This window comes from Daphnia pulex, chromosome 7, assembly GCF_021134715.1.
Source record: "Daphnia pulex isolate KAP4 chromosome 7, ASM2113471v1".
Lineage (NCBI taxonomy): Eukaryota > Metazoa > Arthropoda > Branchiopoda > Diplostraca > Daphniidae > Daphnia > Daphnia pulex.
In genome coordinates, this window is record NC_060023.1 from 1,581,745 (window position 1) to 1,606,091 (window position 24,347).

At 44.0% G+C, this 24,347-nt stretch overlaps 6 protein-coding genes across 8 annotated transcripts; 5 read left to right on the plus strand and 1 right to left on the minus strand.

Annotated features, from left to right (window-relative positions):
* The first annotated feature begins 1,162 nt into the window (after positions 1–1,162).
* On the plus strand, positions 1,163–2,869 carry LOC124197196 (endoplasmic reticulum-Golgi intermediate compartment protein 1-like). Its single transcript, XM_046592508.1, has 7 exons — positions 1,163–1,456; positions 1,521–1,655; positions 1,729–1,820; positions 1,880–2,011; positions 2,077–2,336; positions 2,407–2,529; positions 2,613–2,869. The coding sequence occupies exons 1-7, from the start codon at positions 1,437–1,439 to the stop codon at positions 2,718–2,720; spliced, it is 870 nt and encodes a 289-aa protein (XP_046448464.1). The 5' UTR covers positions 1,163–1,436; the 3' UTR covers positions 2,721–2,869.
* A 141-nt stretch (positions 2,870–3,010) lies between these two features.
* Positions 3,011–8,849, plus strand: LOC124197187 (serine/threonine-protein kinase 10-like). Of its 2 annotated transcripts, none has more exons than XM_046592494.1 (8): positions 3,011–3,323; positions 3,389–4,166; positions 4,234–5,433; positions 5,493–5,838; positions 5,913–6,207; positions 6,445–7,188; positions 7,255–7,567; positions 7,637–8,849. In XM_046592494.1, exons 2-8 carry the CDS (start codon positions 3,479–3,481, stop codon positions 7,960–7,962), a joined length of 3,912 nt encoding a protein of 1,303 aa, XP_046448450.1. In that variant the 5' UTR covers positions 3,011–3,323; positions 3,389–3,478; the 3' UTR covers positions 7,963–8,849. The 2 variants fall into 2 exon arrangements, with proteins under 2 accessions (XP_046448450.1, XP_046448451.1); XM_046592495.1 differs by having other exon boundaries at positions 3,012–3,323; positions 5,505–5,838.
* A 545-nt stretch (positions 8,850–9,394) lies between these two features.
* Positions 9,395–11,247, plus strand: LOC124197193 (putative mediator of RNA polymerase II transcription subunit 12). Of its 2 annotated transcripts, none has more exons than XM_046592502.1 (4): positions 9,395–9,620; positions 9,693–10,427; positions 10,506–10,847; positions 10,906–11,247. In XM_046592502.1, the coding sequence occupies exons 1-4, from the start codon at positions 9,582–9,584 to the stop codon at positions 11,077–11,079; spliced, it is 1,290 nt and encodes a 429-aa protein (XP_046448458.1). In that variant the 5' UTR covers positions 9,395–9,581; the 3' UTR covers positions 11,080–11,247. The 2 variants fall into 2 exon arrangements, with proteins under 2 accessions (XP_046448458.1, XP_046448459.1); XM_046592503.1 differs by having other exon boundaries at positions 9,407–9,620; positions 10,909–11,247.
* Positions 11,247–14,100, plus strand: LOC124197192 (programmed cell death protein 4-like). The gene is made up of 5 exons (XM_046592501.1): positions 11,247–12,124; positions 12,436–12,650; positions 12,744–13,069; positions 13,141–13,474; positions 13,544–14,100. The coding sequence occupies exons 1-5, from the start codon at positions 11,818–11,820 to the stop codon at positions 13,736–13,738; spliced, it is 1,377 nt and encodes a 458-aa protein (XP_046448457.1). The 5' UTR covers positions 11,247–11,817; the 3' UTR covers positions 13,739–14,100.
* Positions 14,086–15,977, minus strand: LOC124197195 (succinate--CoA ligase [ADP/GDP-forming] subunit alpha, mitochondrial-like). The gene is made up of 7 exons (XM_046592507.1): positions 15,666–15,977; positions 15,342–15,571; positions 15,058–15,279; positions 14,881–14,985; positions 14,632–14,811; positions 14,430–14,564; positions 14,086–14,364 (listed from the first exon to the last, which is right to left on the minus strand). Exons 1-7 carry the CDS (start codon positions 15,700–15,702, stop codon positions 14,290–14,292), a joined length of 984 nt encoding a protein of 327 aa, XP_046448463.1. The 5' UTR covers positions 15,703–15,977; the 3' UTR covers positions 14,086–14,289.
* A 30-nt stretch (positions 15,978–16,007) lies between these two features.
* Positions 16,008–24,331, plus strand: LOC124197188 (kinesin-like protein Klp61F). The gene is made up of 10 exons (XM_046592496.1): positions 16,008–16,153; positions 16,228–16,528; positions 16,602–16,759; positions 16,837–16,915; positions 17,017–17,324; positions 17,444–17,636; positions 21,288–21,524; positions 21,617–21,834; positions 21,926–23,199; positions 23,290–24,331. The coding sequence occupies exons 1-10, from the start codon at positions 16,086–16,088 to the stop codon at positions 23,853–23,855; spliced, it is 3,402 nt and encodes a 1,133-aa protein (XP_046448452.1). The 5' UTR covers positions 16,008–16,085; the 3' UTR covers positions 23,856–24,331.
* The last annotated feature ends 16 nt before the right edge of the window (positions 24,332–24,347 follow it).

Genomic DNA, 24,347 nt, shown 5'->3' on the forward strand with positions numbered 1-24,347 from the left:
ATCGAATGGGCCAGATGAAAGTAGTAGTATTTTATCATTCAGATTTATAGACTAGTAGGTGTTAATTAGTTGCTTACTGTTATAATTATTAAGAGAACTCTCGACACTCATTTCCTGTATAAGGTATGCATCTACCCATCCAGATTTACTTAGCTGTGCACAGATGTATAGCCATGTTCTGTAACAACCATAGTAAGGTCTGGATCAACATTTACACAGAAATGAGGTCGAAAATTTAGTAAAAAGGTGTATGGCCTGAAATATCAAGAATTATTATTACACAATCACGATGGCGAAATAAAATGAATCCAATCCGTGAAAATTAACTTTAACTAATTAAAATATCCTTTTTCATTCAGAATACGGTGCAAATTCTATGTAAAGAATAACGTTCACATTTCAGATTAGTTAAAATCCAGTCTTTGACCACATATTTAACACGATCAAATTTAAGTTTTACCGTTTCTTTTTCCGCAAATTTAGTAATATTTAGTCTGCTTTTATCATACAGTACTTTACAGTCACTAGTGACCTATCCAAAGCAATCCAAATTCTTTCTTCAACATTCTCCGCTCAAGATGATATGCTCGTAACATTTTTCTAATGAATGAACATTGAACTTCAATATATGATGAAAACAGTCCAAGAAACATCTGTACCATTTGTAAATTTGCGATTGAATGGTGCCAGACGAAATAGTTGTATTTTGCCACCCAGATTTTTAGTCGATAGACATATATAAAATGAATTTGCTCTTAATATTGTAGATAACTTCACTAATACACATCGCCAGATTGGTTATTTTAAAATCCTGATGGAATGTAATTATAAAATAACATGAACATGGGATTGTATTGAAGTGAGGTGTTCATTTAAATTATGGGCGTAATGCCTGAATTATTAAGAATTCGGTATCCGTTAATACAACTGGCAAAATATAACACATTTAACCCCGTTTTGTTAAGATGTGTCTTATTAATGTTTCCTTTTTCATGTATGTGCCAATACAATTCTATGTAAAGAATAACGTTCTCGCTTCAGATTGATTAATCTCATTAGTTTGGGCATTTTACCACACAGTCTTTGACCAAATTTAAGTTTTACCGTTTCTTTTCCCGCCAGGCTCATAGGTACCTGCACCACGTAGCGGTAACTATGGGAAACGGGATGCAATTTGACAGTTCGACGTGTCAGATCGTGTATCAGGTTTGCCAAGAGCAAACGAGTTAGAAATTTCTTTTACTATTGTCTTGTACACCTGTTGATGGTGTCGGTTGCCAACGCACAAGCCACATCACCAGTTTTTGTCAACTCACGTGTTGGACAATGGTCTATTTGTTTCCATAGTGCTTTACATTGTTTATTCGAAGTTTTGGCTATTTAGCCTTTTTAAGCTTTTTTTCCACTTACTGTCCATATTTATTATCGGCTTCAGGATGGGATTTGATCTCCGAAGGTGAGAGTCACATACAAACCGGTGCTTTACAGTAGGCATTCTAATCAATGTGATTCATCATTAGGTTGGATATCTATCGGAAGGTTCCTAAAGACCTAACCCAACCGACTGTAACTGGTGCTGTCATTTCTATTTGTTGCTGTGCCTTCATGACATTCCTCTTCTTCTCGGAGTTCTTTCATTTCATTTCTCCAGAAGTGTAAGTTTTTTTGCTGTCCTGAGGGCAATCCTCAAGTTTTACATATTTATTTATTTTTATTTTGTTTCCACAGAGTATCTGAACTTTTTGTAGACAATCCAGGGAACACTGATGAAAAGATACCAGTACAAATTAACATAACACTGCCACGACTGGCTTGTGAATGTAATGAATCAACCAGCATATTAATGAAACAAAATCTAACCATTACTATTTTTATTCAGATGTTGGAATTGATATTCAAGATGATCTTGGGAGACATGACGTTGGCTTTATTGAAAACACTCTGAAGACACCATGGAACAAGGGAAAGGGTTGCATTTTCGAGAGCCGCTTCCATATTAATCGGGTTCCAGGTTGGTTATCAACATAATCGTGTCAAGCTTTCAATTTGAAATGATTAAATTCTATTTTCTATTAGGAAATTTTCATGTTTCTACTCACTCTGCCGATAAACAACCGGACAGCGCCGACATGGCTCATTATATTACTTCGCTAACCTTTGGCGAAATGCTTGACAACAAAAATTTGCCCGGGAATTTTAATCCGCTTGCTCGTAGAGATAGAAGCCATGCCGATCCAGCAGAATCTCATGATTACACAATGAAGATCGTCCCCACTATTTATGAAGATTCAGCCGGAACCACGCTGGTTTCCTATCAGTATACTTATGCTTACTCAGTAAGTCTTCTTAAATCGATGCATACAAAAATGTTTCTAATAATTCTTAAACTTTCACAAATACCTACAGAATTATGTTTCGTTTTCTCTTGGCGGCCGTTCACCTGCTGCTATTTGGTTTCGCTATGATCTGAATCCCATCACGGTCAAGTATCACGAAAGGCGTCAACCGATTTACGCTTTTTTGACTTCGGTAATATAAAAAAATGAATTTAAAATATTTACAAGTAGGTTATAATAAAAGTGTCTTATTATTTTATGATAAAATTGAATTAGGTCTGCGCAATTATCGGCGGGACTTTCACCGTTGCAGGGATTATCGATTCTTTTGTGTTCACAGCTTCTGAAATATTTAAAAAATTTGAGCTTGGCAAATTGAGTTAAAGAAGAAGCCAACAAGTTGGCGAATGATTTAACACACGCCAGTGCCCAAGGAAAATCCTTTTTAAAATCTCTTGACAATTATTGGCATTGTTATCGTTTACAGACGAGTGTGTGAAAGAGAGATGATAAAATACAAAACAACAAACAAACGGTCTGAATAGTTTTCTAATCTCTGTGGAATTTTATCTACTACATTAGTCCCAAGAGTAAGAAAGCCATATGTAAAAGGGGGTAAATACCGACGGTCTATAGTTGGTTTGTTTAGTAATGCGACCTGGCACAGCTGCGTATGGTATATGTGTTTAGGATAGGAACTGTGACGTCAGAGCGATTCAAAATGGCGGATGGTGTTTTGGCCCGTACGTGTCAGAAATTATGCCTTAGCTTTGCGTCTTCTTTATACACCACCCGCATAGCCTTCTAAATATTGTATTCGTTCAGTGCATTAGGACTTGATAGAGCCTCTATTTTTTTACTATAGACTAGTTTTGTGACAGTGAATGTAATTGCAAAGAATTGTTTTGTGTAAAGCTTGGTTTGGAAGCTATATATCGCGTCGGGGTGCGTTTTTGGGCGAAGCCGGACGTGACTCGCAGCGATAAGGTGTGGTGGGAGATTTTCAGATTCCTTGCTTTAACAAATCCAATTAATTCACGACATTTGCATAGTGATTGGAGTGTTAACAGAATTTTCCTGATGTGTTGACTACAAAACCCCCTTGCATTCTATCTTCAACCTCCTGCATGGGCTAGGTGAAAATGTCACTCTTCAATTTTGGAAGAAAGGTCAAGAAGGTCCTACACATTGGGGGGACCGGTGGTGAAGCCAAGAAAAAGAGATTCTACAACAACATCAAAATCAACATCAACCCTGAAGAAATCTGGGAGATTGTGAACGAGCTTGGAGATGGTGCTTTCGGGAAAGTGTACAAGGCCTTGCACCGGGAGAAGAAAATTTACGCTGCTGCTAAAATCTGCAAGCTTGAAGGAGAAAATGACCTCAACGATTTCATGGTCGAAATTGACATTCTCACAGAGTGCAGCCATTTCAATGTGGTTGGCATGCACGAGGCATACTATTGGGATGGCAAACTGTGGATGCTGATAGAGTACTGTGATGGAGGCGCCCTGGATTCAATCATGGTGGATCTCGACAAACCATTGACTGAGCCTCAAATTGCCTATGTTTGCCAACATATGGTCAGAGGACTCGAGTATCTACACAAAATGCACATCATTCATAGAGACTTGAAGGCGGGGAATGTTTTGCTGACCATTGATGGTGGAGTGAAGCTGGCTGATTTCGGTGTTTCTGCCAAGAACAAACACACCCTACAGAAGCACGACACCTTCATTGGCACTCCCTATTGGATGGCACCTGAAGTGGTCTCGTGCGAAACATTCCGTGATAACCCTTACGACTACAAAGTAGATATCTGGTCTCTAGGTAACTATTAAACACCCAAGTTTTTAATTTTTATAAATAAATTTATTTAATTTCCATTCTCTCTCAGGTGTCACCTTGATTGAATTGGCACAAATGGAACCGCCTAATCATGACTTGACTCCAATGAGAGTGCTTCTCAAGATCCAAAAGTCTGACCCACCCCGACTCGATTGTCCATCCCGGTGGTCGAGAGAGTTTAACGATTTCCTGTCCAAGTGCCTGGTAAAAGACCCGACACAACGGCCCACAGCTACGGAATTGCTTCGACATCCGTTCATTGCTTGTACTCTCGATTCGAAGAACATCAAGGACTTGCTGATCGAGTACAAGGCTGAAGTAGTCGAAGAAGAGGACGTTGATGTTGATGATACACATGCAACCGAATCCAACGATGGTGATACTATCTCAGTTCTAAGTGAAGCCGATAGCCGTAAAACTTCCGTCGTCACCCCTGATGGACCTCCTAAAAAGCATTTAAAAGGCCCTGCGCCGCCTCCGCCAGTCTTCCAATCGCCGGAACCCGTACCATCACCACCACCACCACAACAACAACCCCAGCCAGTATCTAGCCCGAGCAAACGTCCTGTATCCCCTGTATCTGATCCCACACCGCCACCTGATTATGAGGAGGCCCCTACAACTTCTCCAATCTATGACAATGTCGCCCAAAAACCTTCTACGCCTCCGCCCAGCGTCACGGTCACTGTAACTAGTCCAGTCGTCCAGGTCGGCCCGGACGCCAAGCCGCCAGCGACGCTACAGCAGACTGAACAATTGAGCATCAACTTTGACGGCTGCGAATCCTCGACGGATGATTCACTTCCCTACGAAACCCAAGCCAACCCACCTGTTGAGCGTTTCGTGAGCGTCGTGAGCGTCGTCAACGTCACAGAGGACAAAGCAGAAACCGACGAGGAGAGTCAAATGATTGGCCAGAAACTTGACGAATCCGAAGTGCTCATCCTCAACACTTCCAGCGTCGTGTCCAATGGTGTCCCACTTGAAATTGAGTCGAAGAATGACGACAACAACGAAACCCCCCAAACAGTCAAGCCGGACGAACCGGAACAGCAAAGCAACGAAGCAGCGGACGAGCAAGACGGCCGGCAAAGCAATAACAACGCCGTTTTGGAATCCCGTAGCGATGTTTCTTGTAATTTGTCTCAGGTATCCAGCCTTTCACGATCCAGCTCTGGCAGCGACCGTAGCAGTTTGTCAGAAAGTCGAGAAGACACTTCCGTAATTCACACTTCCATCACTGTCGAAGGTGGGATCATTTATCTACTCCGCAAAATATTTGACTTTTTAAAATTAACATTTTTGAAGCAAATTTTCCAGGCACCACACAAGAAGCAACAGACGATGACTCTTTTGTCCAGTCGGATGTCGTGTCGTCGTCTGAAATTGTTCCGGCATTGCCGCCCAAGGAACGATCGCCACCCAAGGAACGATCGCGATCACCAAGTCCCCAGATTGAGAAAACCGATCCAGTCAAAGAAGTCGAAGAGGAAGAAGAAGACGACGAGTCGATTTTGAGTCCTAACCGGAAGGTGAAGGGCGACGCAACGGGTGATTCCGGAACCGGGACTGGAGGAACCAGTATCCCCAGCACGCCCGATTCCGTCTTCCTCGAACGGACTCTGGATCGTTCCGATATCGAAAGCACATCCGGGTAAATAAAAGGATTGAAAAACAATTCAACCAACAATTACAGCTTCTAGCTTTTGTGTAACATTTTATTTTCAGGACTGGAACGACGGGAAGCCGCAGTAGCCGGAAGAGCGATTCCGTCATTGACGTCGAAGACAACGAAGTAGTTTTGCGCTCCAAGCCATCCTCTGGTCGTAGTTTGAGCACAGTCAGCAACGGCACGACGATCAATTCCGAAGCGGACACCACGTCTGAACGTGAACCGACTCCAGTGCGGCGTGCTCCTCGGACGAAAGAAGAGATTGAATTGAGTAATCTAAAGAAGAAAACCCGTAAGCGAACACGACGTTTCGAAGTGGACGGTGTCGTCGTTACCACGACCACCAACAAGGTAAACATTCCGATGGATTTTTGCGTTACTATTCTTCGCTCCTGCTTTTTTATTATCCTGCTGTCTCCTTTGGCTATGTAACACTTAACACACATGACCACCCTTGCTTGCTTATTTGTTTTTTAACTGGACGCTTCTCTTCAACTAACCCAAAATGCTCTCAGATGGCTAAGGTAGTAGCTAGGTTATCTGCTGATAAACGGCAACTAATTCATTCTATTGTTGGGGTTTGTCCAGGTATTCTACGCCGACGAAAACGACGGCCGCATCTACGACGAGCACTTGCTGAGGAAGCAGGAGCTTCGCGAACTGAAAATGCTCCAGAAAGCGGAGCAAAAGCAATTTCAAGACTTGACGATCAAAGCTCAAGTGGCCCGTGATCAACAGGAGAGACGCTTCGACCAGGAGACGACCAGTTTGTTGCGAGGATACGACACGGAGCTGGAGACGATGACCCGGTCGCAGAAGCAGCAAGTGGAACGTGCCGAACAGCAGCAGGATTCTGATCTTCGCATTTCGTCGAAGAAGATCCGCTCGGAGCAGGAGCGCGAATTGAAACTGTTCCGCGAAGGATTGAAACAGGAAGTGAGGCTGTTGAAACAAGAGTCGGACCTGCTGCCCAAAGACCAGCGCAAGACGGCCTTCCGTATTAAACGCCAGCAGCAAGAAGTGGAGCAGTCGGACAGGGAGCGCTCCTTCCTGGACAGTTTGAATCAAAGCCACGAAATGTCGCTTCGTCGCCTGAGTGACGGCCACCGCGAGAAAATCGCTCTGCTGGAACGGCAATTTTTGCAGCAGAAACAGCAGCTGCTCCGCTCCCGCGAGTCAGCCGTGTGGGAACTGGAAGAACGGCAGCTGCATGAACGCCACCAACTGGCCAGGAGGCAACTCAAGGAGATATTTTTCCTTCAACGGCATCAAATGCTTGTCCGTCACGAGAAAGAACTGGAACAAATCCGACGGTTCCAAACCCGCAAAGAGGTTCGTTTTCTTTTTTTAAATTTCCAAATGATTGGTGGAAGTAACGGATGTAATTTGTCGTTGCAGGAGGATCTTTTGAAGCGACAGGCGATCGAAAGGCGGGCGCTACCTAAGCGGATCCGAGTGGAAATGAAAGCCCGTGAAATGATGTTTAGAGAATCGATGCGCATCTCAGTCAACGCCGCCAGTTTACCCAGCGGATTGGCTTCCCTGGCTGGTGCCTTGAACTTCCCCGATACTCCGGATAACGAGCGCGATAAATTGCGCAAGTTCCAGGAGCAGGAGAAGAAGCGCTACAAAGCCGAAGAGCAGCGCTGCGAGTTGAAACATCGCCGGCAGTTGGAAGAACTTCGTGCAGCAGCCGATTCTTCCGTCAAAGGTAAAATTGTTGAATCGATGATTTCAAATTGCCATTCACTCTTTAATGCCCGTCATTGTTGTTCAACAGAATTGGAGCAACTGCAGAACGAGAAACGTAAAATGTTGATGGAACACGAAACGATGAAACTCAAATCGCAGGATGACGAGTACCAGTCGGAATTACGCGAATGGCGGGCCAAGTTGAAGCCCCGCAAGCAGAAGCTGGAAGATGATTTCGCTTTGCAACTGGAAGATCAGGAGAAATTTTACGGCCATTACCTGGCCCAGGCGATACCACCGTTGTCTCCGCACGAGCTGACACCTGATACGGAATCCTCACATCATTCTCGACGACACAGCTCTCAGCGAAGCACGAGCTCGAGCGTTTCCTCCGTCTCGGCAGACGGCTCGTAAATTATCAAAGCTTCTTATAAAAACTGTTTATTCATCCCACCCCCCTTTACCCGAAATACCTAGAGTTACGCGACAGTTTTTGCCCACCATCCCCACACACACACACACTTTAAAAGCCAGTTTTTTCGCTCTATCCAAATTTTTTTTTTCCTTTTTTTAAAACTAAATTTAATTTAAAAGAAAACCTTTCAGCTCAACGATTCATCACCCCTTCCCCTCCCTCCACTATAATTTACAGATGAAAATAATAATAATAATTCTAAAGGGTGTGACTTTTTGATTCCTAGTTTCGTGGGAAATGGGCTAGCTCTTCTATCGATGCCCAACATACACAACAAACGACACATGCAATAAGAAATATAATGACCTAGTTAATAACGTACTAACAAATACATTTTCGTCTTTTTTTGTTTTTGCAATTCGGGTCGAGCCACGAGAAAAATAAGAATTAACTTTGTGATTCATTCAACGCAAATTGAAAAAAAAAAAAAATAATTATCTAACTTTTAACGTTTTTCTTTTTGTTTGCGTCCACAGAGTCATACAAAGGTATCAAAGTTGAACTGGATTTTTTCTCTTTTTTTTCATTTTGTGTTTATTCTATTAAAAAACAAATATTTGTTTTTCCTTTTCATTTTGTCCTTTTTTATTTTGTCCCCTCTCAAGTGAAAAAATGTGCATGTTGCTTAGGAACTATATAACTTGAATTTTCCCCTCTTTCCAGGGCTGACTAATATAAACTTGCTTTGTCTTAAAAAAAACATATTTCTTTCCTCCCCCCAAATCTTTCCCTTGCTGATTCCTCTTTAATCTTCGTCCGTGTGCCTTTTCTATTGTACAGTAGGATATGTCGGCGCTCTGCTATATTAAACGGCTTTCAATCTATATTAACTTTGTACAGCATAGAAACCCAAGTTTATAGTATCAAGTGAGAAAATTGTCCATTGTGTCCAATGAACGTGTTTCTATTTTAGAACGCTATTTTCCCGAAGGCGATTTTTAATAAGTTTCCAAACGGAAGTAATTTCTGGTAGCTTTTTTTTTCTCACCTGAAATTTGAAACAAAATGAATAGGGGGCCTTAGGGCGTCTTTTAAAAAATAAGCGATTTATTAATACACACCGGAAGAATTTTAGTTGAGTAATTCTACCTGAATTCCTTGGAGAATGACGTCGATTATTACGTGAAAAGATATCAGATTATTTTCTTTTGATGCGATGCATTTTTGAAATTGGCACTTTGTGACGCGGAGTTGCCAGGTTCAAATTACCAGACAGGTTTCAAATTATTTTGTAAACTCAAATTCCTAAAATCAGCTGAAATTGATCAATTAAATTCTAAAATTCACGTTTAATTTAAAATTGATCTAAAATTCGTGTTATGAATTTTATCAAATTTAATCTAATTAAAAACTGTTGAGTTTTGACATGAGCACCCGAGGGCTTGAAAAAGTGGGGGATGGTTAAAACCGCACGTCTCATTTGTCAATCTGATTTCTTTGATCCCTGGTGCTAGTTTTGGCAATCATTCACATATCGACATCTGTCAAAGTCACATGTTTTCATTTTAGTCGAGTTTGTCATCCCATTTTTATCCTGTCATTTGCTGTCAAACGAAAAATGACGTACCAACAGTGGAATCACCAGCATCATTACCAGGTAAATTACACATTTTACTTAATTTTGCATGGTGATGTTTAATTGTGTTTGAAATGTGATTAAAAATAAAAGGCTGTACCGGAATCGAGGCCTTTGCTTATGCAGCCATGGCAGCACGAGTTTGGTTGTCCTGTGCCCAGACCACGTTCTTTTTCACTGGGTAGTCGACCGACTGGCCAAGAGTTGTTGCAAGTCTCAACCAAACGAATGTACGACACATCCCCGCAGATCATTCTGCCAGTTGATTCGAACCAAAACTATTGTTACAGCAGCAACAACAATCGTACGAGCGATTTCAAATCTAAACGCCATTCAAGGAAATGTGGTTGGGCACTTGTTTTCATTTTATTACTGGCCAGCGGTTTGTCTGTTTTGGCATGGTGGAAACTTCGCCGATCATCAATTGTTTTAGATCAAGAGAAAGATTATCCTCCTGTACCTGCCCAGCAAAATTATCAACCACCACCACCTCCTCCTGTTCCTCAGCAGCAGCAGCAGCAATCGGCTTACCATCCGTTACCACCTCCACCAGCGGCTCTGGTTCCCCCCGGCACCCAGCAACAGTATTATATGCCTCAACAACCGACTGGATGGCAACAGCCCCAACAACAACAACAGCAGCATTATCAGCACGTTCCTCCTGTTCCTGTCGAAGCCCAGCGAAACTACCAGCCGCAACAGTATCAACAACAACAGCAGTACAATAATCCGCAACACAGCTATCCGCAACAATATCAACAACCCCATTACGGTCAGCCACCGCAGGTTAATCCGCACCACGCCCAACACTACGCCAATCACCAACCGGTAATTGAATTAAGAGATTAAAAGTAAATTCTGGTTTTATTTTAAAAGATTTTGTATCGATTTTTGTTGTTGTTGTAGGATGTAGCCCATCACCAAGGTGAACAGGTTCCTCGAAAGTCTTGGATGATGGAACACGTAGAAAATCCTGTAGCTCAAAATGAAATGCGGCATCAACAACAACAATTTCAGCCCCAACAGCCTCAGCAGATTCATCAACAGCCTCAACAACAATCTCAGCAATCATCGCCTCCTCCACCACCTCCACCACCACCTCACGTTCATCAACAACAACAACAGCAACCACCGATGATGGAACCGGTGCTGAGTCGTCAAGAGGAGCGGGCCAAAGCCAGAAACCAGGCGAGGACGATGAACCCCAAAAAGAACTCGTCCAAAGTTCAAGACGACGACATTTGGGAGGTATGTCTATAATTTATTCGTGTTGCAATCTGATTAGAATGAAAGTTATTTTCAATAGCAGGAAAAGAAGGTGGAAAACGATGAAATTGCCGTGGAGATTCCATTAAAGTTACGACTAGAACCGGCCCTGTTTTCGTTCACAGAGTCAGTTCTAGGAAACGATGGCACAGTTTTTATTACGTCATTCGAAGATGACGAGGATGTCACAGTCGAAGTGATTGAAGAAGCTTAAACAGCTACTACAAATGTGTATTATTCTGCATGATGTGTAAATTTTGTAAATTTCTTTTTTTATTTATCGAGATAATAGTTTTATGCAATTCAATTAAGATAATTTATTTCTGAAAAGGGTTTTTTTAAATAAGAGAATCAATAATACACGCATAATTAAATAAGGAAATACCTTTTTTAAAAAATCAATTGTCGTTGCGAGCTTGAAAATCGACCGCTAGGTGGCTTAACCACGCCGCCAGGGGAGACAAGAAAAACAGGGGGCTTTGTGTTCCCTTCCCCTTTCTCATGCAGCACACACACACACACACAAGCCGTGTTTTACTTTCTACGCAGTTGAGTTTCATATATCGTCTAGAAGATTCGTCGTTTACATCTCGTCTCTCTTTTGTCCAAAAGTTCATTTTTTTCACCCCCAAAGACTTGGAAGCACAAACCCGTAAACTGTCGAGTGTGTATTGTATCTAAAACGTTGACTTTGTCTCCCTTCTTGTATTGCGTATTTCCATAACTGTTTAAAAGAGATTTGGTTAGGTAATCTTTGTGTTTTTGAACCGACAACGTGGTGACGTCGTTCGTGTCGTGCTTCAAAACAAAACTCATATAAAACTGAAACCGATCTCACGTAATCAGTTTCCATTGAACGCACGCTAGTCTCTCTTCTGCGTCCCTTTTCACAACCCACGCGCTCGAGTCGTCTTTTTGTTTTGTTGCCATCAGGGAAGAAGAAAAAAGAAAAATGGATCTTTATTCAGAAGTAGCCGACGTACCAATCGATGATGTCGAAGCAGCTGTCGAAAAGGTGGAAGAAGGGGACGGCACGCCTGCTGCAGGATCAGCTTCGGCCGTTGATGAACGAATTACACGACGAGCTAAACGACCGTCAAAGTATCTCGTCAAACATCTCAGCAAGGAAGGAAGCAGCAGCCCAAATGCTGGTCAAAACGGTGGGGCCGAAGGAACGTCACTTATCGTCAACGGGATTCGAACGGCTAAAAATCTTCGACGACCCAGAAATGGCTACGGACGAGGACTTCCCAAAAAAGGTAAATCATTTCTTTTGGTTTTATTGGGTCAATTATTATGTTATTTTAGTTCTGTTTTCTTTTGGCAAAAGTCAACCTGTTTTCCACCATTTTTGTTCTTATTTGACTTATCGTTTTCCCTTCCTCTCGTCTATTTACCCAAAGATGGTGGACTGGAAAATAGGGGGGAAGAATCTCGTGGCTACTATATCAAAGAAAAGATGCGCCCTTGACTTTGACCTTGGCAAAAGGGGGGCTGTTACGTCGTGCTTTAAATTATATGTGTGTGAAAAATATGGTTAAATAAAAGAAACGTTTTTTTCTTTCTTTAGGCGGAGCCGGAGGCAAGGGCGTTTGGGGTAAGCCAGGTATTGAGCTGGATGTTCCCGAAGTGATGGATGAAAAGGACCCCAATTACGATTCCGATTCTTTGGACAATGGCGACGTGACGATCGAGACCATCGTGCCTCAATTATCGCACGCCGAGATTAACAAACACTTGGAGCCTATCATCCTGGAATACTATTCACATGGCGACACGAAAGAGGTTTGTGTTTGTTTGCGATTGGATAACAAGTTCCTCTCAGCTGACACAACGTGTTCGCTGTTTTCCCTTGGTAACTTTTATTTTGGTCGCTAGGTGGCGTTGGCTTTGGAAGACTACAATTTCGGTGAAAATCGCTACCTGATTGCCGTGGTTGCCATCGAGTTGGCGATGGACCACAAGCCGTCCAATCGTGAAATGACATCCGTCCTGCTCTCCGATCTCTACCAGCATTACTTGACCGAGCGGGAGATGGAGAAAGCGCTGGATCAATTGCTGCGCAATTTGCCCGATCTCGTTCTAGACACTCCAGATGCGCCCACTATCCTGGGCAATTACATCGCCCGCTCCGTTGCCGACGACACGCTGGCTCCCCGTTTCCTGCAGAATTATCAAGGCAAAGTCGAATGCGATCTGGCCAAGTAAGAAATTCATTTGCCCATTCGATTGCATTAAAGAGTTTAAACTTAAAACAATTGAATTGCATTGTTAGGCTTGCTCTGGCCAGAGCGGACGTTTTGCTTTCAATGAAGCATGGAATGACTCGTTTGGACAATGTCTGGGGTGTAGGTGGAGGCCTGCGCCCAGTGGCATCATTGGTCCGTTCCATGGGACTCTTGTTGCAAGAGTATTTATCATCCGACGATACACTGGAGGCGGCCCGATGCCTCAAAGAATTGGAAGTGCCCCATTTCCATCACGAACTCGTCTACGAAGCCGTCGTGCTCGCACTGGAGGCTGCCAACGAAGAAACGGAGAATTCCATGGTTAAACTGCTCAAATCCTTTTACGACAGCACTATCGTTACTCCGGATCAGATGAAAAATGTAATTTTACTACTTTCCTGCTCATTTTCATATCAACAAATGCTAATATTTGAATGTGGTTTTATTTAGGGAATTTATCGCGTCTTGGATGATCTGGACGACATTTGCCTGGACGTACCAAATGCGGCATTGTACCTGGAACGATTGGGCGGTAAGTGTAAAACTGCCGGACTGATTGACGAAGCCATGTTGCAAAAGTGCAATGCCGCTAGGGGACGCAAGCGTTTCGTCTCCGAAGGTGATGGTGGCCGCTTCAAAGACTAAAAATATGCAAATTATCAAGTCTTTTTTTGTCGTTCGGTTCCACCAAAAAACCAAATCCAGAATGAAGAGAAAAAGAGAATCTGTGTGTCAAGTGTTGAGTGTTTTAAGAAGATATACAATAACCGAAATGATTTGGTTACTACATAAACCCACCACCTCCCTCTCACTCTTGTTACGACCCTCACCCTAAAAGACACCGTTCTCCAAAATTTTTGTTTTTCCCTCTCAACTTTTCTCTTTTCGGGTGTCAAATCCTGGTAAGAAAAGAATTAATGGAATGTTTCTCCTTTTTTTTTTATTTACTCAAAGATTACATGTAAAGGTTTGGAAGTTAAATAAACCAGATGTTTTGATCTTTCAAATTGATTTTTGTATTTTTCTCTCAACACCTGTTTTTGTTGGAAATAAGAGAAGAACTTTAATAAAATTGTACAAACCGCGGGAAGTTTTTTTCTCTAATCTTTTTTATTAGTTTACAAAGATGGCTAATATTTCTTTATATAATCATCAAACCACACCTAATTTGATTGCCCTGGGTTGGTTATAAGTTTTCAAACTTTGCCGACCATCTCCTTCATCAATGTTGTGCCCAACTGAGCTGGACTTCGAGTAACAACAACACCAGCCTGTCAAGTTACAAATTTAGAAGTTTTAACATATCTACTCTTGGCGTTAAATTTTGTTAACTTACTCGTTCAAGAGCCATAATCTTATCTTGAGCACCGCCTTTGCCACCAGAAATAATGGCACCAGCGTGACCCATGCGTCGGCCGGGAGGAGCTGTCAAGCCAGCAATAAATGACACTACTGGTTTCCTGTTGTCACCCTGCAAAAATAGAATAAAATTGTGTAAGGAATTCGTTCATTTGGGAGTAAACAGATCGTAAGTATACCGAATTGTGTTGAGTCAGGTACTCGGCAGCTCGTTCTTCAGCTCCACCACCAATCTCGCCGATAAGAATAATTCCCTTGGTTTCTGGGTCATTAAGAAACACTTCCAAACAGTCAATGAAATTGGTGCCGTTGAAAGGATCACCACCAATACCAACGCAGAGAGTTTGACCTAGACCCACCTGTGAGTTGAACGAGACAAGTCCATTAGTAACAAACAATTGGATGAATAGGAAAATGGTGCAATTTACCTGAGTAGTTTGATGAACAGCCTCGTAGGTCAAAGTGCCTGAACGTGAAACGATGCCAACACATCCTTGTTGGTGGATGTGACCAGGCATGATACCAATCTTGCACTAAAGTTTGGTTGTTAATAAATAGTTGTAGCATAAGTTTAGTGTATGAAACAAGGTTAACAGATATATTACCTTGCCAGGAGCAATAATTCCAGGACAATTGGGACCAATCAAACGGGACTTGTTTTGCCTCATAAGGCGATGCTTGACCTTAACCATGTCTTGTTGGGGGATGCCTTCTGTGATGCAGACAATTAAAGGAATTTCAGCATCCATGGCCTCCATGATTGCTTTTGCTGCTCCAGGAGGAGGCACATAGATGACTGTAGCATCTGGTTGCACTGCTTCTTTAGCCTGTTTAGATTTAAAACTTTTAGCCATTTTATAATTTGTTGGAATGAAGGATTGAGATTTACTTCTAGAACGGTGTTGAAAACGGGTACACCAAGATGGATTTTGCCTCCCTTTCCTGGGGAAACTCCACCAACCATGTTGGTACCATAGTCAATGGCCTGCTTGCTGTGAAAGGTTCCTTGTTTTCCCGTGAATCCCTGGCAAAGGACTCGGGTTGATTTGGTCAATTTCATTTGATGTCTAGTTGACGAATAGCACCACCTGACACCGACATTTGGTGGCCTCACAGATACTATAATGACAATAATGGTTTAGAATGAAATGAACCATAGACACATACCTTAAAAATAATCAACCAAACATTTAAAATCAAAATATTTAATTACCCAAGAAAGGGGATAAAACTCGAGCAGCAGCGGCCATGTTTCGTGAATTTTGGTGTGGGATCACAGTCAACACAAGTTTAGTAATGAAAGCAACATTGTAAATTTTTTAATGAAAATACCACATTTTACATTAGTAATTAATTATACACTTTTATTTCAGTTTATTTAAAACTGAATTCTTTATTAATTTAATAATAATTTGAGTTTTTTCAACAAAAAATAGTTTGAACGATCGGATTTGACAAAATGGCAACGTCTAGCTCGCTTTCAAACTCTCAAACCTAACTGGCTTTTTGCTTTCTGCTGCCGGAACTCCCTCCTAATTTTACTCTCAGTCACCTCGATTAGATGACCGTTGCATAAAGTGCGCCATAGTCTTTGTTCGATTTTAATTAAAATTGCAAGGGTAGTGCTCAGATTATGAGCGAAGTGAAACGCAGAGAAATGAGAGATAAAAATCAAAATATCCAAGTCTTCGTCCGAATTCGGTAAGGGCGTTTATTTTTCTAACTGTCTTTTTGCAACTCAACATAACGTTATTTTTTTTGTGGAAATTTCCTAGGCCTGTTAGCTCGCAAGAGAAAGCAGCCCGTTCACCCATTGTGGTTGAAACTCAAGCTGGCAACAATAAAGAAGTGCAGGTGGTTGAGAAGAGTTCGCTTACAAAATCTTTCAGCTTTGATCGGGTCTTTGGGAGCAATTCAAAGCAAGTGGATGTCTATAAAGTTGTTGCCGCTCCATTGGTGGACGAAGTGCTGGCAGGCTATAACTGCACTGTATTTGCATATGGGCAGACGGGGACAGGCAAAACTTTCACCATGGAGGGTGAAAGGCATGACGAATTGTCATCTTCATGGGAAAATGTAAGTTTTTCGAAAACAGAACTTGTTCATGGTTAAGACTTTGTTTTTAATTTTGGTTTGTTAACTCTTTTAGGACCCTTATTCTGGAATCATTCCTAGAACGCTGTCACATCTGTTTGATGAATTGAGGATTCAAGAAGTTGAGTGTACAGTTCGTGTTTCATTTATTGAAATTTATAATGAAGACATCTACGATTTGCTGTCTGGAACTGATGACACTACCAAACTTCGGTGAGTCATTCATTACATTATTTTAACAATTTTGTGACCGTTTAGTAAAAACACATTTGTCTTTCAATTTGTTAAAGCTTGTATGATGACACAACCAAGAAGGGCTCAGTCATTATCCAAGGCATGGAGGAGGTAACTGTGCACAACAAAAATGAAGTGAGTTTTTCCTGATTTCTATTGTCTTCCATTCCAACATTTTAAGGCTGCGTTAAGTCCTTTGTTTACCATCTCTTATTTCATGGTTATTTATCTTACAGGTTTACAGTATTTTGGCTAAAGGCTCGCTCAAGCGTCAAACAGCAGCCACGCTAATGAATGCCCATTCGAGTCGCTCGCATACCATCTTCTCCATCACTGTTCACATCAAGGAGAACACCGACGACGGCGAGGAGCTTATGAAGATTGGCAAACTGAACCTGGTCGATTTGGCCGGGAGTGAGAACATTGGTCGTTCTGGGGCCGTTGAACGCCGAGCTCGTGAAGCTGGCAATATCAATCAATCGTTGCTGACACTTGGTCGTGTTATCACTTCCCTCGTCGAGCGTGCTCCACACATCCCATACAGGTATATAATTTAAACGAAATGATTCAACCGCGCCCAACAGCCACAAAAATGGATGCGTCATTCAACGCGTTAATAACGTTAAAATGGAAATGTTTCTCTCTTCTCTTGGAATCATTTAGAGAATCGAAACTGACACGCTTGCTTCAGGACTCTCTGGGCGGCCGAACTAAAACGTCTATCATCGCTACCATCTCGCCAGCGGCCGCCAACCTGGAGGAGACTCTATCAACCCTCGACTACGCCCACCGAGCCAAGAACATCACCAACCGACCCGAGGTCAATCAGAAGCTCACGAAAAAGGCCCTACTCAAGGTAATCATCGCATACTTGAGAGTGCGCGGAATCCTATCAGCTTTCTCCTCCGCCCTCATCTGACTTGTCTCGAAATATCCTGGCCGGTGTTAACGACCTATCCCACACTACTTACTGCCGCTGCTTGGCTTGACTAATGACAGGGCCTTTCCACACACGCAACCATTTGTATTTAAAGTTGGTGGTGGTGGTGGATGTTATTAGGAGTCCGTCTAGAGCAGTTTAGGTATCGTCCCTTACCAAAAGAGAGAGAAAAGACCACACAATCAAATGCTGAGTCATTCCTATTTTCCCTTCGAGATTCCAAAGTTATTTTTTCTCACTGGAAGGAACCGAATAGGAAGAAAATCGATTTTTTTGTTTTTCTTTTGGGGTTCCTGGGATGGGTCTGCATGGGGTGTTTATGGGAGAAGGAGGAGGAGGAGAAGTCGGGACAGATAGTCGGTCCCGCCCGCGGGTAAAAGGTGGAGTGTCTACAGAGGAAAGGTGGGGTATTCTTAGGCCAGAAAGGGCACGCGGACCGACTGACTGTGCGTCTGTTGTTGGCACTTGTTTTTAACAAGGAGGGAGAAATAGTTGAAAAGTCCCCCCAACCTCCTCCCACCCATTAAGCTCCTAAAAAAGTTAAACCGTCCGAGCAGAGTCGGTTGGAGAGTTGGAGATATTATTTTTCAATTTGCGTGGTGGACCGGCGGGGGGTATGGGGGGGGTTATGGACCTATTACTTGCAAAAACTTTTCGTGCCAATTTTGGGGCTCCTGATTCGCTCTCCTCTCTCTCTCTGGATGTTTAAAAAAAGATTGTTTTGTAGTTTTGTTTGCTGTTTTTCGTCGAAAGAGTTTGTTGGAGTCCCGAGGATTAGACTGGGCACACGTCAGTGGAGAGACCTCCGCCCCTGTCAAGGTTACAATGCAAATTAGCCGCGATATAAATACCCTTTTTGTCTTGCTGTGAGGGAGTGAGTCTGTGTGTGTGTGTGTGGACGTCGTGTGTGTGTGTTGTGAGTAGGCCGTTCGGGTCGTGTGGTGTCTGGTGGGGATTTTAGTTTTGTTTTTGTTTTTGAACTTGGCGCTTAAAAAATTGAGATGTATCCATCTCTTTTTATTTCTTTTCGATGGGCGTGTGTGATTAAGTTCCTTATTTGACTGGTTTATTCTTGTGTACACTATCGCCGTTTAAATTATCAGGGATATTTAAGGGACTTTTTTAATATTTTTTTTCTCTATCTCACTCTCTCGGGGCGGTCCCTTTTTTGTTTTTTTAACTTGTAGCTCCTTTTTTAACAAGAGGGTGGAGGGGGGATTAACTAACTGTTGAGGGGCTAGAACTTTGGGATCCTTTCCAGCCCGTGATGGATTGAAATTTGTCCGAGGGCCAGGTGCTGCGCTGCGCTTTTTTCTATTTTTTTTCTCCCTTGTGCGTCTTTTTGATGATCTTTCAATCTTGGCACATTCTTCGACCGAGATAAAAAGTGGAGAAAGAAGAAAAAATGGACGTTTGAATTGGAAATGAAAGGCAAGGATTTTTTTCTTTCGCTCGCCAAGCTGCTAAAAGGCGATGATTAAACGATCGGTTGTTTGACTAACTCTTGAAAAGATGAATGGGGATCGGTGATCGGGGAACGAGGTGGGCCTAAAGGTATTTTGACTGTCCCAAGTATTTATTTGATTGGTTAGGAGAAACGAGGGGAGAGAAAATAAAATAAAAGTTTTTCTTGGACGAATGCCTATCGTCGTACTACACATTACTCGTGCCTAGTCTAATTTTGTGTGAGTTGTCGTCCGCACCGGGGGTATAGACGAGAGGAGATGGGGGGTTCGGATTGTTGTTTTTTTCTTTCTGTTTTTTTTTGTTTTCTTCTTCGACCGAACTGAAAAACTCCCACGTAGGAGAGAAGAGAAACGCTAGAGAGAGAGAGAAAAAGTCAGCATGTCGAGAGTATAACCTCCCCTCATCAGCGTGAGATAGGGTCCATTTCAGTGCTCCCGACCGTCGTGAAAGGATGTGACTCTCGCTCGCTCTCTCTGCCGTGCTGGTGCTCCTTTTTTTTCCTCCCTCTCGCCGAGACAGGATTTTCTCGTGTGTTGTTGTTGTTGTTGTTTTTCCCTTCTTCATTGGGAGACCCCAGTTGTATAATTGATCGCTCGGTGTTTGTCTAGTGAGAGCGGTGCGCCTGTGAATGACTGAGTGCGTGTGAAATGAAGGGGGGGACTCTTGTTGTCGTAGTTTGGGTCGATTGACGGAATCAACCAAACGGCCGAAGAAGTAAAAAAATTCGAAACAGGAAATCGAAGTGGACGAGAAAAAAAAAATAGGAAAACTTGTGAGTGAGGCGGCCCGTGTGGTTGATGGGGAGAGTGAGATTGCCGGGCTGCGGCGGTGGCGGCAGCGGTGGAACGGCGACTCTATGGCTGCCCGCCCTGCTCCTTCTGCTCTTGTTGACGGTCGGCGTCCTTGTCGGGACTTTTGCCCTTTTTTACCGGGTAAGTTGTCGTCCATCTCATTGTCTTGTCCAGTCGATTGTTTTCGACACACCTGCCCGTGTGTTATTGTTGTTGCTGGTCTTTTGCGTCGTCACGGACGAGACTTGCGTTGTTTCTCACCTTTATGTCTACTCCCTTATTTAGCCTTTCGATTGAACCAGTCGCGATAAAGATGAGGTTTTTTTTCTGGAGGGAGCTACCTTACGGATGATGTGGGCGAGACCCCCCCTTCTCTCTCCGTCTCTCCATTGGTGCCTTCTAGTACCTCTAAGGGCCTTTTTTCTTCTTCTTCCTTTCATATGAAAACGTCAAAGATTTACGAGCTCACGCCGGTTTTTCTCCCGACCCGAGCTAAGCAGCTTTCGTAGGAGAGAGGCTTGATGCGATGCTGTGAACGAATCGCGCCAAATAAGGGGATAGAGCCGCTAGGAAAAATGGTTTGCCCTCTTTGTATCATATGTAACAACAACAACAGCAACAACATGATGGAGAAGAGATCATTTCCCATGCCAGCGGCCTTCATCTTTTTATTGGCCCTCTCTTACAAATGATTATTCTCCGGCTGATGAATGTCGAGGAAAGTGGCCAGCCAGCCGCATTTCGTCGGCTTGTTTTTTTCTTTTTTTCTCCCCCCTAGATCTAAAAAGATGAGGTCGTAAACGGATACAAACGAGAGGGAAGCAACAACAACCAAAAGGAGGGAAATTAGAATAAAATTTGACTTTATTGACCGCTTGTCACTTTGGCGGCCCACGCGACAGAGCCCATGCTGCTGCTGCTGCCAGCCGAGACAGAGAAAAAAGAGATGGATATGATTATTCCGATTCCAAGGTCTTTTGGGAATGGATGCCGTGGTTTCGAATGTATGGACAGATGATGGAAAACGCAGTTGGTTTTTCGCTTTTTTTTTCCTTCTTCTGTCTTCCTTCCTTCCTTCCGCCGCAAAGAAAACGAATAAGAGACAAAAGAGGGGGGAAGACGGACTAACTAACTCACTAACATTCCGGACCCTTAGTTTGTCTGCCTGCCTGCCCTGTGTGTGTGTGTGTGTGTGTGTGTGTGTGTAACTTGTTGACCATATTGGTCCGTGTGTGTGGGAGAGTTTGGGGATGGCTAAATTCATCATAATCATCTTTTGTGTCGAATTGTTGCGCCTGCGCTCGCGTAGGAGTACACGGAGGAGATCGAGAGGTTGCGCCGGGACCTGCTAGCCGCCCGCGAGAAGAACGGCGTCTACATGGCGCAGGAGAATTATGAGCAAATCACTCGCGAGATTGAATTGCAGCGCAAGGAGATTGTCGAGAAGCTGGAACAGATCAAGGCCATGGAGGAGGAACAGACTCGCAAGGAGGAATCCTGCCAGCAGCTCCAGGGACTCTATGACGAGCAGCAGACCGTCCTACACGTAAGTGTCAATCTCTTTCTTCCCCCGCACGTTTTTTTTTATTTAAATTTTAAAGCGAAATTGATTTTTGATTGACGGGGACTACTTTGCAGGCCACGGCGGAGGAGCTCAACAGCACCAAACACAATCTGTCGATGACTCGATCCAAGCTGAAGCAGACCAGACGCCAGCGTGACGAAAAGGGACACGTTGTCCTTCACCAGACTCGCACCGAGCAGCAACTGGGCATCCAAGCCCGTGAATTGCTCAAAGTCGCTGACGTCTCGACGGATCACGTAGACAAACTTCACTCGAAGCTGGATCGTAAACGGTAAACACCTCGAATGCTGCTCCAAATGCTGGAATTTCCATTTGATTCTCTAAAACATTTGAAACATTTTTTTTTTCGTGGGGTGAAACAGGTCGGTCGAGAAGGAGAATGAGCGGATCAACCAAGAATTCCGTCAGAGTTTCGCCCAAAACGTGGGCCGCATGGAGGACAGCCTGGAGAATTTCGTCAAGGATCACACCAAATTCCTGGGCGATCTGTCTGGCAGTTATGGAACGATCATGGCCAAGCAGAGCCGCGATCTGAGCGTCTTGAGCGAATTGATGTCGTCGCTGGTCAAGTCGCAGTCGCAGTTCGCCGAGGGCCAGCGCAAGGCCGCCACCGACAGCACGCACAGCACTCAGGAATTCACGAAATCCTTCCTGGGCACGACGAGGACCCAAGTCAACGCCCAGGTGGCCAATCAGAATCAGTTTCTCGTGGACAATTTCTTACCCAAGTTCCAGACGGTGGCCAAGGCCCTGCAGGAGCAAGGACAGGCGGTCCAGCAGCTCCAGCGCTCGATGACGGAGGATCTCCAGCAGCAGGCGGATTTGGTGAACGTTCTGTTGACGGATCAAAAGGACGGCATGAACCGGTTGAGGCAGGTGGCCCAGCAGTGGGACCAGCAGACGGAGTCGCATCTGCGCCGGATCAGCGAGCAGCAGACACTTTCCAGCCAGTCGCTGAGTGAATTCGACGCCGAGAGCAACAAGCAAATGCAGATGATCATCAACCTGGTCAACTCTGTCCAGCAGACGCGCGAGAATTTCAAGAGCCGCATCAACGACACGAGCAGCGAAGTGTCTAACGCGGTCCAGATGGCGCAGCAGGAGCGCAGCAATTTCTACCACGTCGTCGAGACGACGGCCAACGACTTTGTCAACAAGGGCAAGGATCTCCGCAGCCAGTTGGAGACGGCCCGCTCGACTTTGCTGCAGACGGCGACGGCCTCGCTGGAGAAGGGCGTCGGCCGGATGCAGGACTCGTCCAAGACGTGCGCCGTCATCGAGGGCGACGTTTCCAGTCACGTGACGGCCTCGCAGGCCGCCTGGCAGGAGCTCTACAGCGCCCAGGAGACGGATTTGCGCAAACACTCTGATCACTTGAACGGGGCCCTGCTGAGCCACGCCCACTTGACGACCGAGTCGCTCCACTCGCTCCACGTTGCCGCCCAGACTCAGGAGGCTCTGCTGGAGGAGCAGCGAGCCGACATGGTGACGACGGTCCGCGAGAGACGCGACGACTTGGAGGCCCACACCTCGTCGATGAGCGATTGGAGCTCGCTCCTCTCGACCGAGATCCGCCAGCGCAACAACGACGTGGTCAAATTCATCGTCGAAGATATGCGTCAAGATGTCGCCACAGGTCGGTTGATTTTCCACCAGGATCGTGTTTTTTCTTTTGTGTCTAATAAAATGTTGGGGTTTTAATTGGATCGAAAACATCTTTCCGCAGGACAAACGCCGCAGAGGAGAGAATTTGGATTCCCGAGATTCTTGGCTTCGACTTCTCCCCACGAGCGGATCATCGAGAGATTCCACGAGGAGCGGGGACCCTACAACACGGACGAGGAAGACGACGACGCTGCGGAATTCTCGCAGCTCAGCCGCCGTCACACGGTCAACGAGGCTAGCGGCAAAGCCACGACCTCTTCGACGGCCGTGATTCACCGCTCGGCGTCTATGAACGATTTGGCCAATCCTGACAAATCTGCAGGAGCGTCGTCGGCTTCTTCAGCCTCGGCGTCTTCCAGCCACGGTGGATCTTCTTCGCTGCCTCAACCGAATCACCGGGCCAGCACTGGTGGAGAGTCTCACGCAAATCTGGGTTTTCATCGCGCTCTCTCCGTCGAAGGATCGCTCAACACCAGCGGCAAGGAAAACAAAGAAAATTTCGCCGTTCCCCAAGATCCCCTTCCGGTGGGTGCAGCATCGGGCGGAGGCAAGAAAATTCAACGACAGCAATCCGGACCACAGTCTGGCCGTAAAATCCTCAACTCTCAAAATACCAAAAGTTCTTAAATTTAAAAAAATCCTACGAAAGAAAAACAAAGAAAAGGTACAGACGAACGACTTTGGCAAAGATGCGGTAGCAATTATTTGCCGCACAAACACGAAATAATAATAATTCATTGATTTAATTTTACGAATAATTTTTTTATTATTTCAAGAAAAACTGCTAATGTTTAATTTGGAAAGAAAAGCCAATTCTGATAAATACCCTTACAAAAATACGAACAACTATTTCAAATTTTTTTACAATCTCTCTCTATTTTCTATCTGTCTCTGTCTATCTCACTCTTTTCTCGCATCTTTTGGTCATCAACACTTTTTACAGGAATGTTTTTTGAGAGCCTCAAAATATTGTCTATTTGTGGTAGTTTTTAGAGATTCTTCCAATCTTTTTCCTTTTTTTTTTTTTTGGTCGCCCCCCTTTTTTCATTTTAATACCGAACGTGAGTTTTGTTTCCAAGAATACACGTCTTCATTAATAAAAATCCGGCGTGTCATTAT

What these genes read in the sequence shown, in the direction of transcription:
- LOC124197196 (XM_046592508.1), top strand. Translation starts at nt 1,437, where the DNA reads ATGGGATTTGATCTCCGAAG. An exon ending in CCATATTAATCGGGTTCCAG is followed by an intron (nt 2,012 to 2,076) that starts GTTGGTTATCAA and finishes ATTTTCTATTAG; the next exon opens with GAAATTTTCATGTTTCTACT. An exon ending in TTTACGCTTTTTTGACTTCG is followed by an intron (nt 2,530 to 2,612) that starts GTAATATAAAAA and finishes AAATTGAATTAG; the next exon opens with GTCTGCGCAATTATCGGCGG.
- LOC124197187 (XM_046592494.1), top strand. Translation starts at nt 3,479, where the DNA reads ATGTCACTCTTCAATTTTGGAAGAAAGGTCAAGAAGGTCCTACACATT. An exon ending in AGTAGATATCTGGTCTCTAG is followed by an intron (nt 4,167 to 4,233) that starts GTAACTATTAAA and finishes ATTCTCTCTCAG; the next exon opens with GTGTCACCTTGATTGAATTG. An exon ending in CACTTCCATCACTGTCGAAG is followed by an intron (nt 5,434 to 5,492) that starts GTGGGATCATTT and finishes ACATTTTTGAAG; the next exon opens with CAAATTTTCCAGGCACCACA.
- LOC124197193 (XM_046592502.1), top strand. Translation starts at nt 9,582, where the DNA reads ATGACGTACCAACAGTGGAATCACCAGCATCATTACCAG. An exon ending in ATCACCAGCATCATTACCAG is followed by an intron (nt 9,621 to 9,692) that starts GTAAATTACACA and finishes TAAAAATAAAAG; the next exon opens with GCTGTACCGGAATCGAGGCC. An exon ending in ACTACGCCAATCACCAACCG is followed by an intron (nt 10,428 to 10,505) that starts GTAATTGAATTA and finishes TTGTTGTTGTAG; the next exon opens with GATGTAGCCCATCACCAAGG.
- LOC124197192 (XM_046592501.1), top strand. Translation starts at nt 11,818, where the DNA reads ATGGATCTTTATTCAGAAGTAGCCGACGTACCAATCGATGATGTCGAA. An exon ending in CACATGGCGACACGAAAGAG is followed by an intron (nt 12,651 to 12,743) that starts GTTTGTGTTTGT and finishes TTTGGTCGCTAG; the next exon opens with GTGGCGTTGGCTTTGGAAGA. An exon ending in GTCGAATGCGATCTGGCCAA is followed by an intron (nt 13,070 to 13,140) that starts GTAAGAAATTCA and finishes TTGCATTGTTAG; the next exon opens with GCTTGCTCTGGCCAGAGCGG.
- LOC124197195 (XM_046592507.1), bottom strand. Translation starts at nt 15,702, where the DNA reads ATGGCCGCTGCTGCTCGAGTTTTATCCCCTTTCTTGG. An exon ending in CTGTTCATCAAACTACTCAG is followed by an intron (nt 14,812 to 14,880) that starts GTAAATTGCACC and finishes TTCAACTCACAG; the next exon opens with GTGGGTCTAGGTCAAACTCT. An exon ending in AGATTATGGCTCTTGAACGA is followed by an intron (nt 14,365 to 14,429) that starts GTAAGTTAACAA and finishes GTAACTTGACAG; the next exon opens with GCTGGTGTTGTTGTTACTCG.
- LOC124197188 (XM_046592496.1), top strand. Translation starts at nt 16,086, where the DNA reads ATGAGCGAAGTGAAACGCAGAGAAATGAGAGATAAAAATCAAAATATC. An exon ending in GATGACACTACCAAACTTCG is followed by an intron (nt 16,760 to 16,836) that starts GTGAGTCATTCA and finishes AATTTGTTAAAG; the next exon opens with CTTGTATGATGACACAACCA. An exon ending in AGCAGCAGACCGTCCTACAC is followed by an intron (nt 21,525 to 21,616) that starts GTAAGTGTCAAT and finishes ACTACTTTGCAG; the next exon opens with GCCACGGCGGAGGAGCTCAA.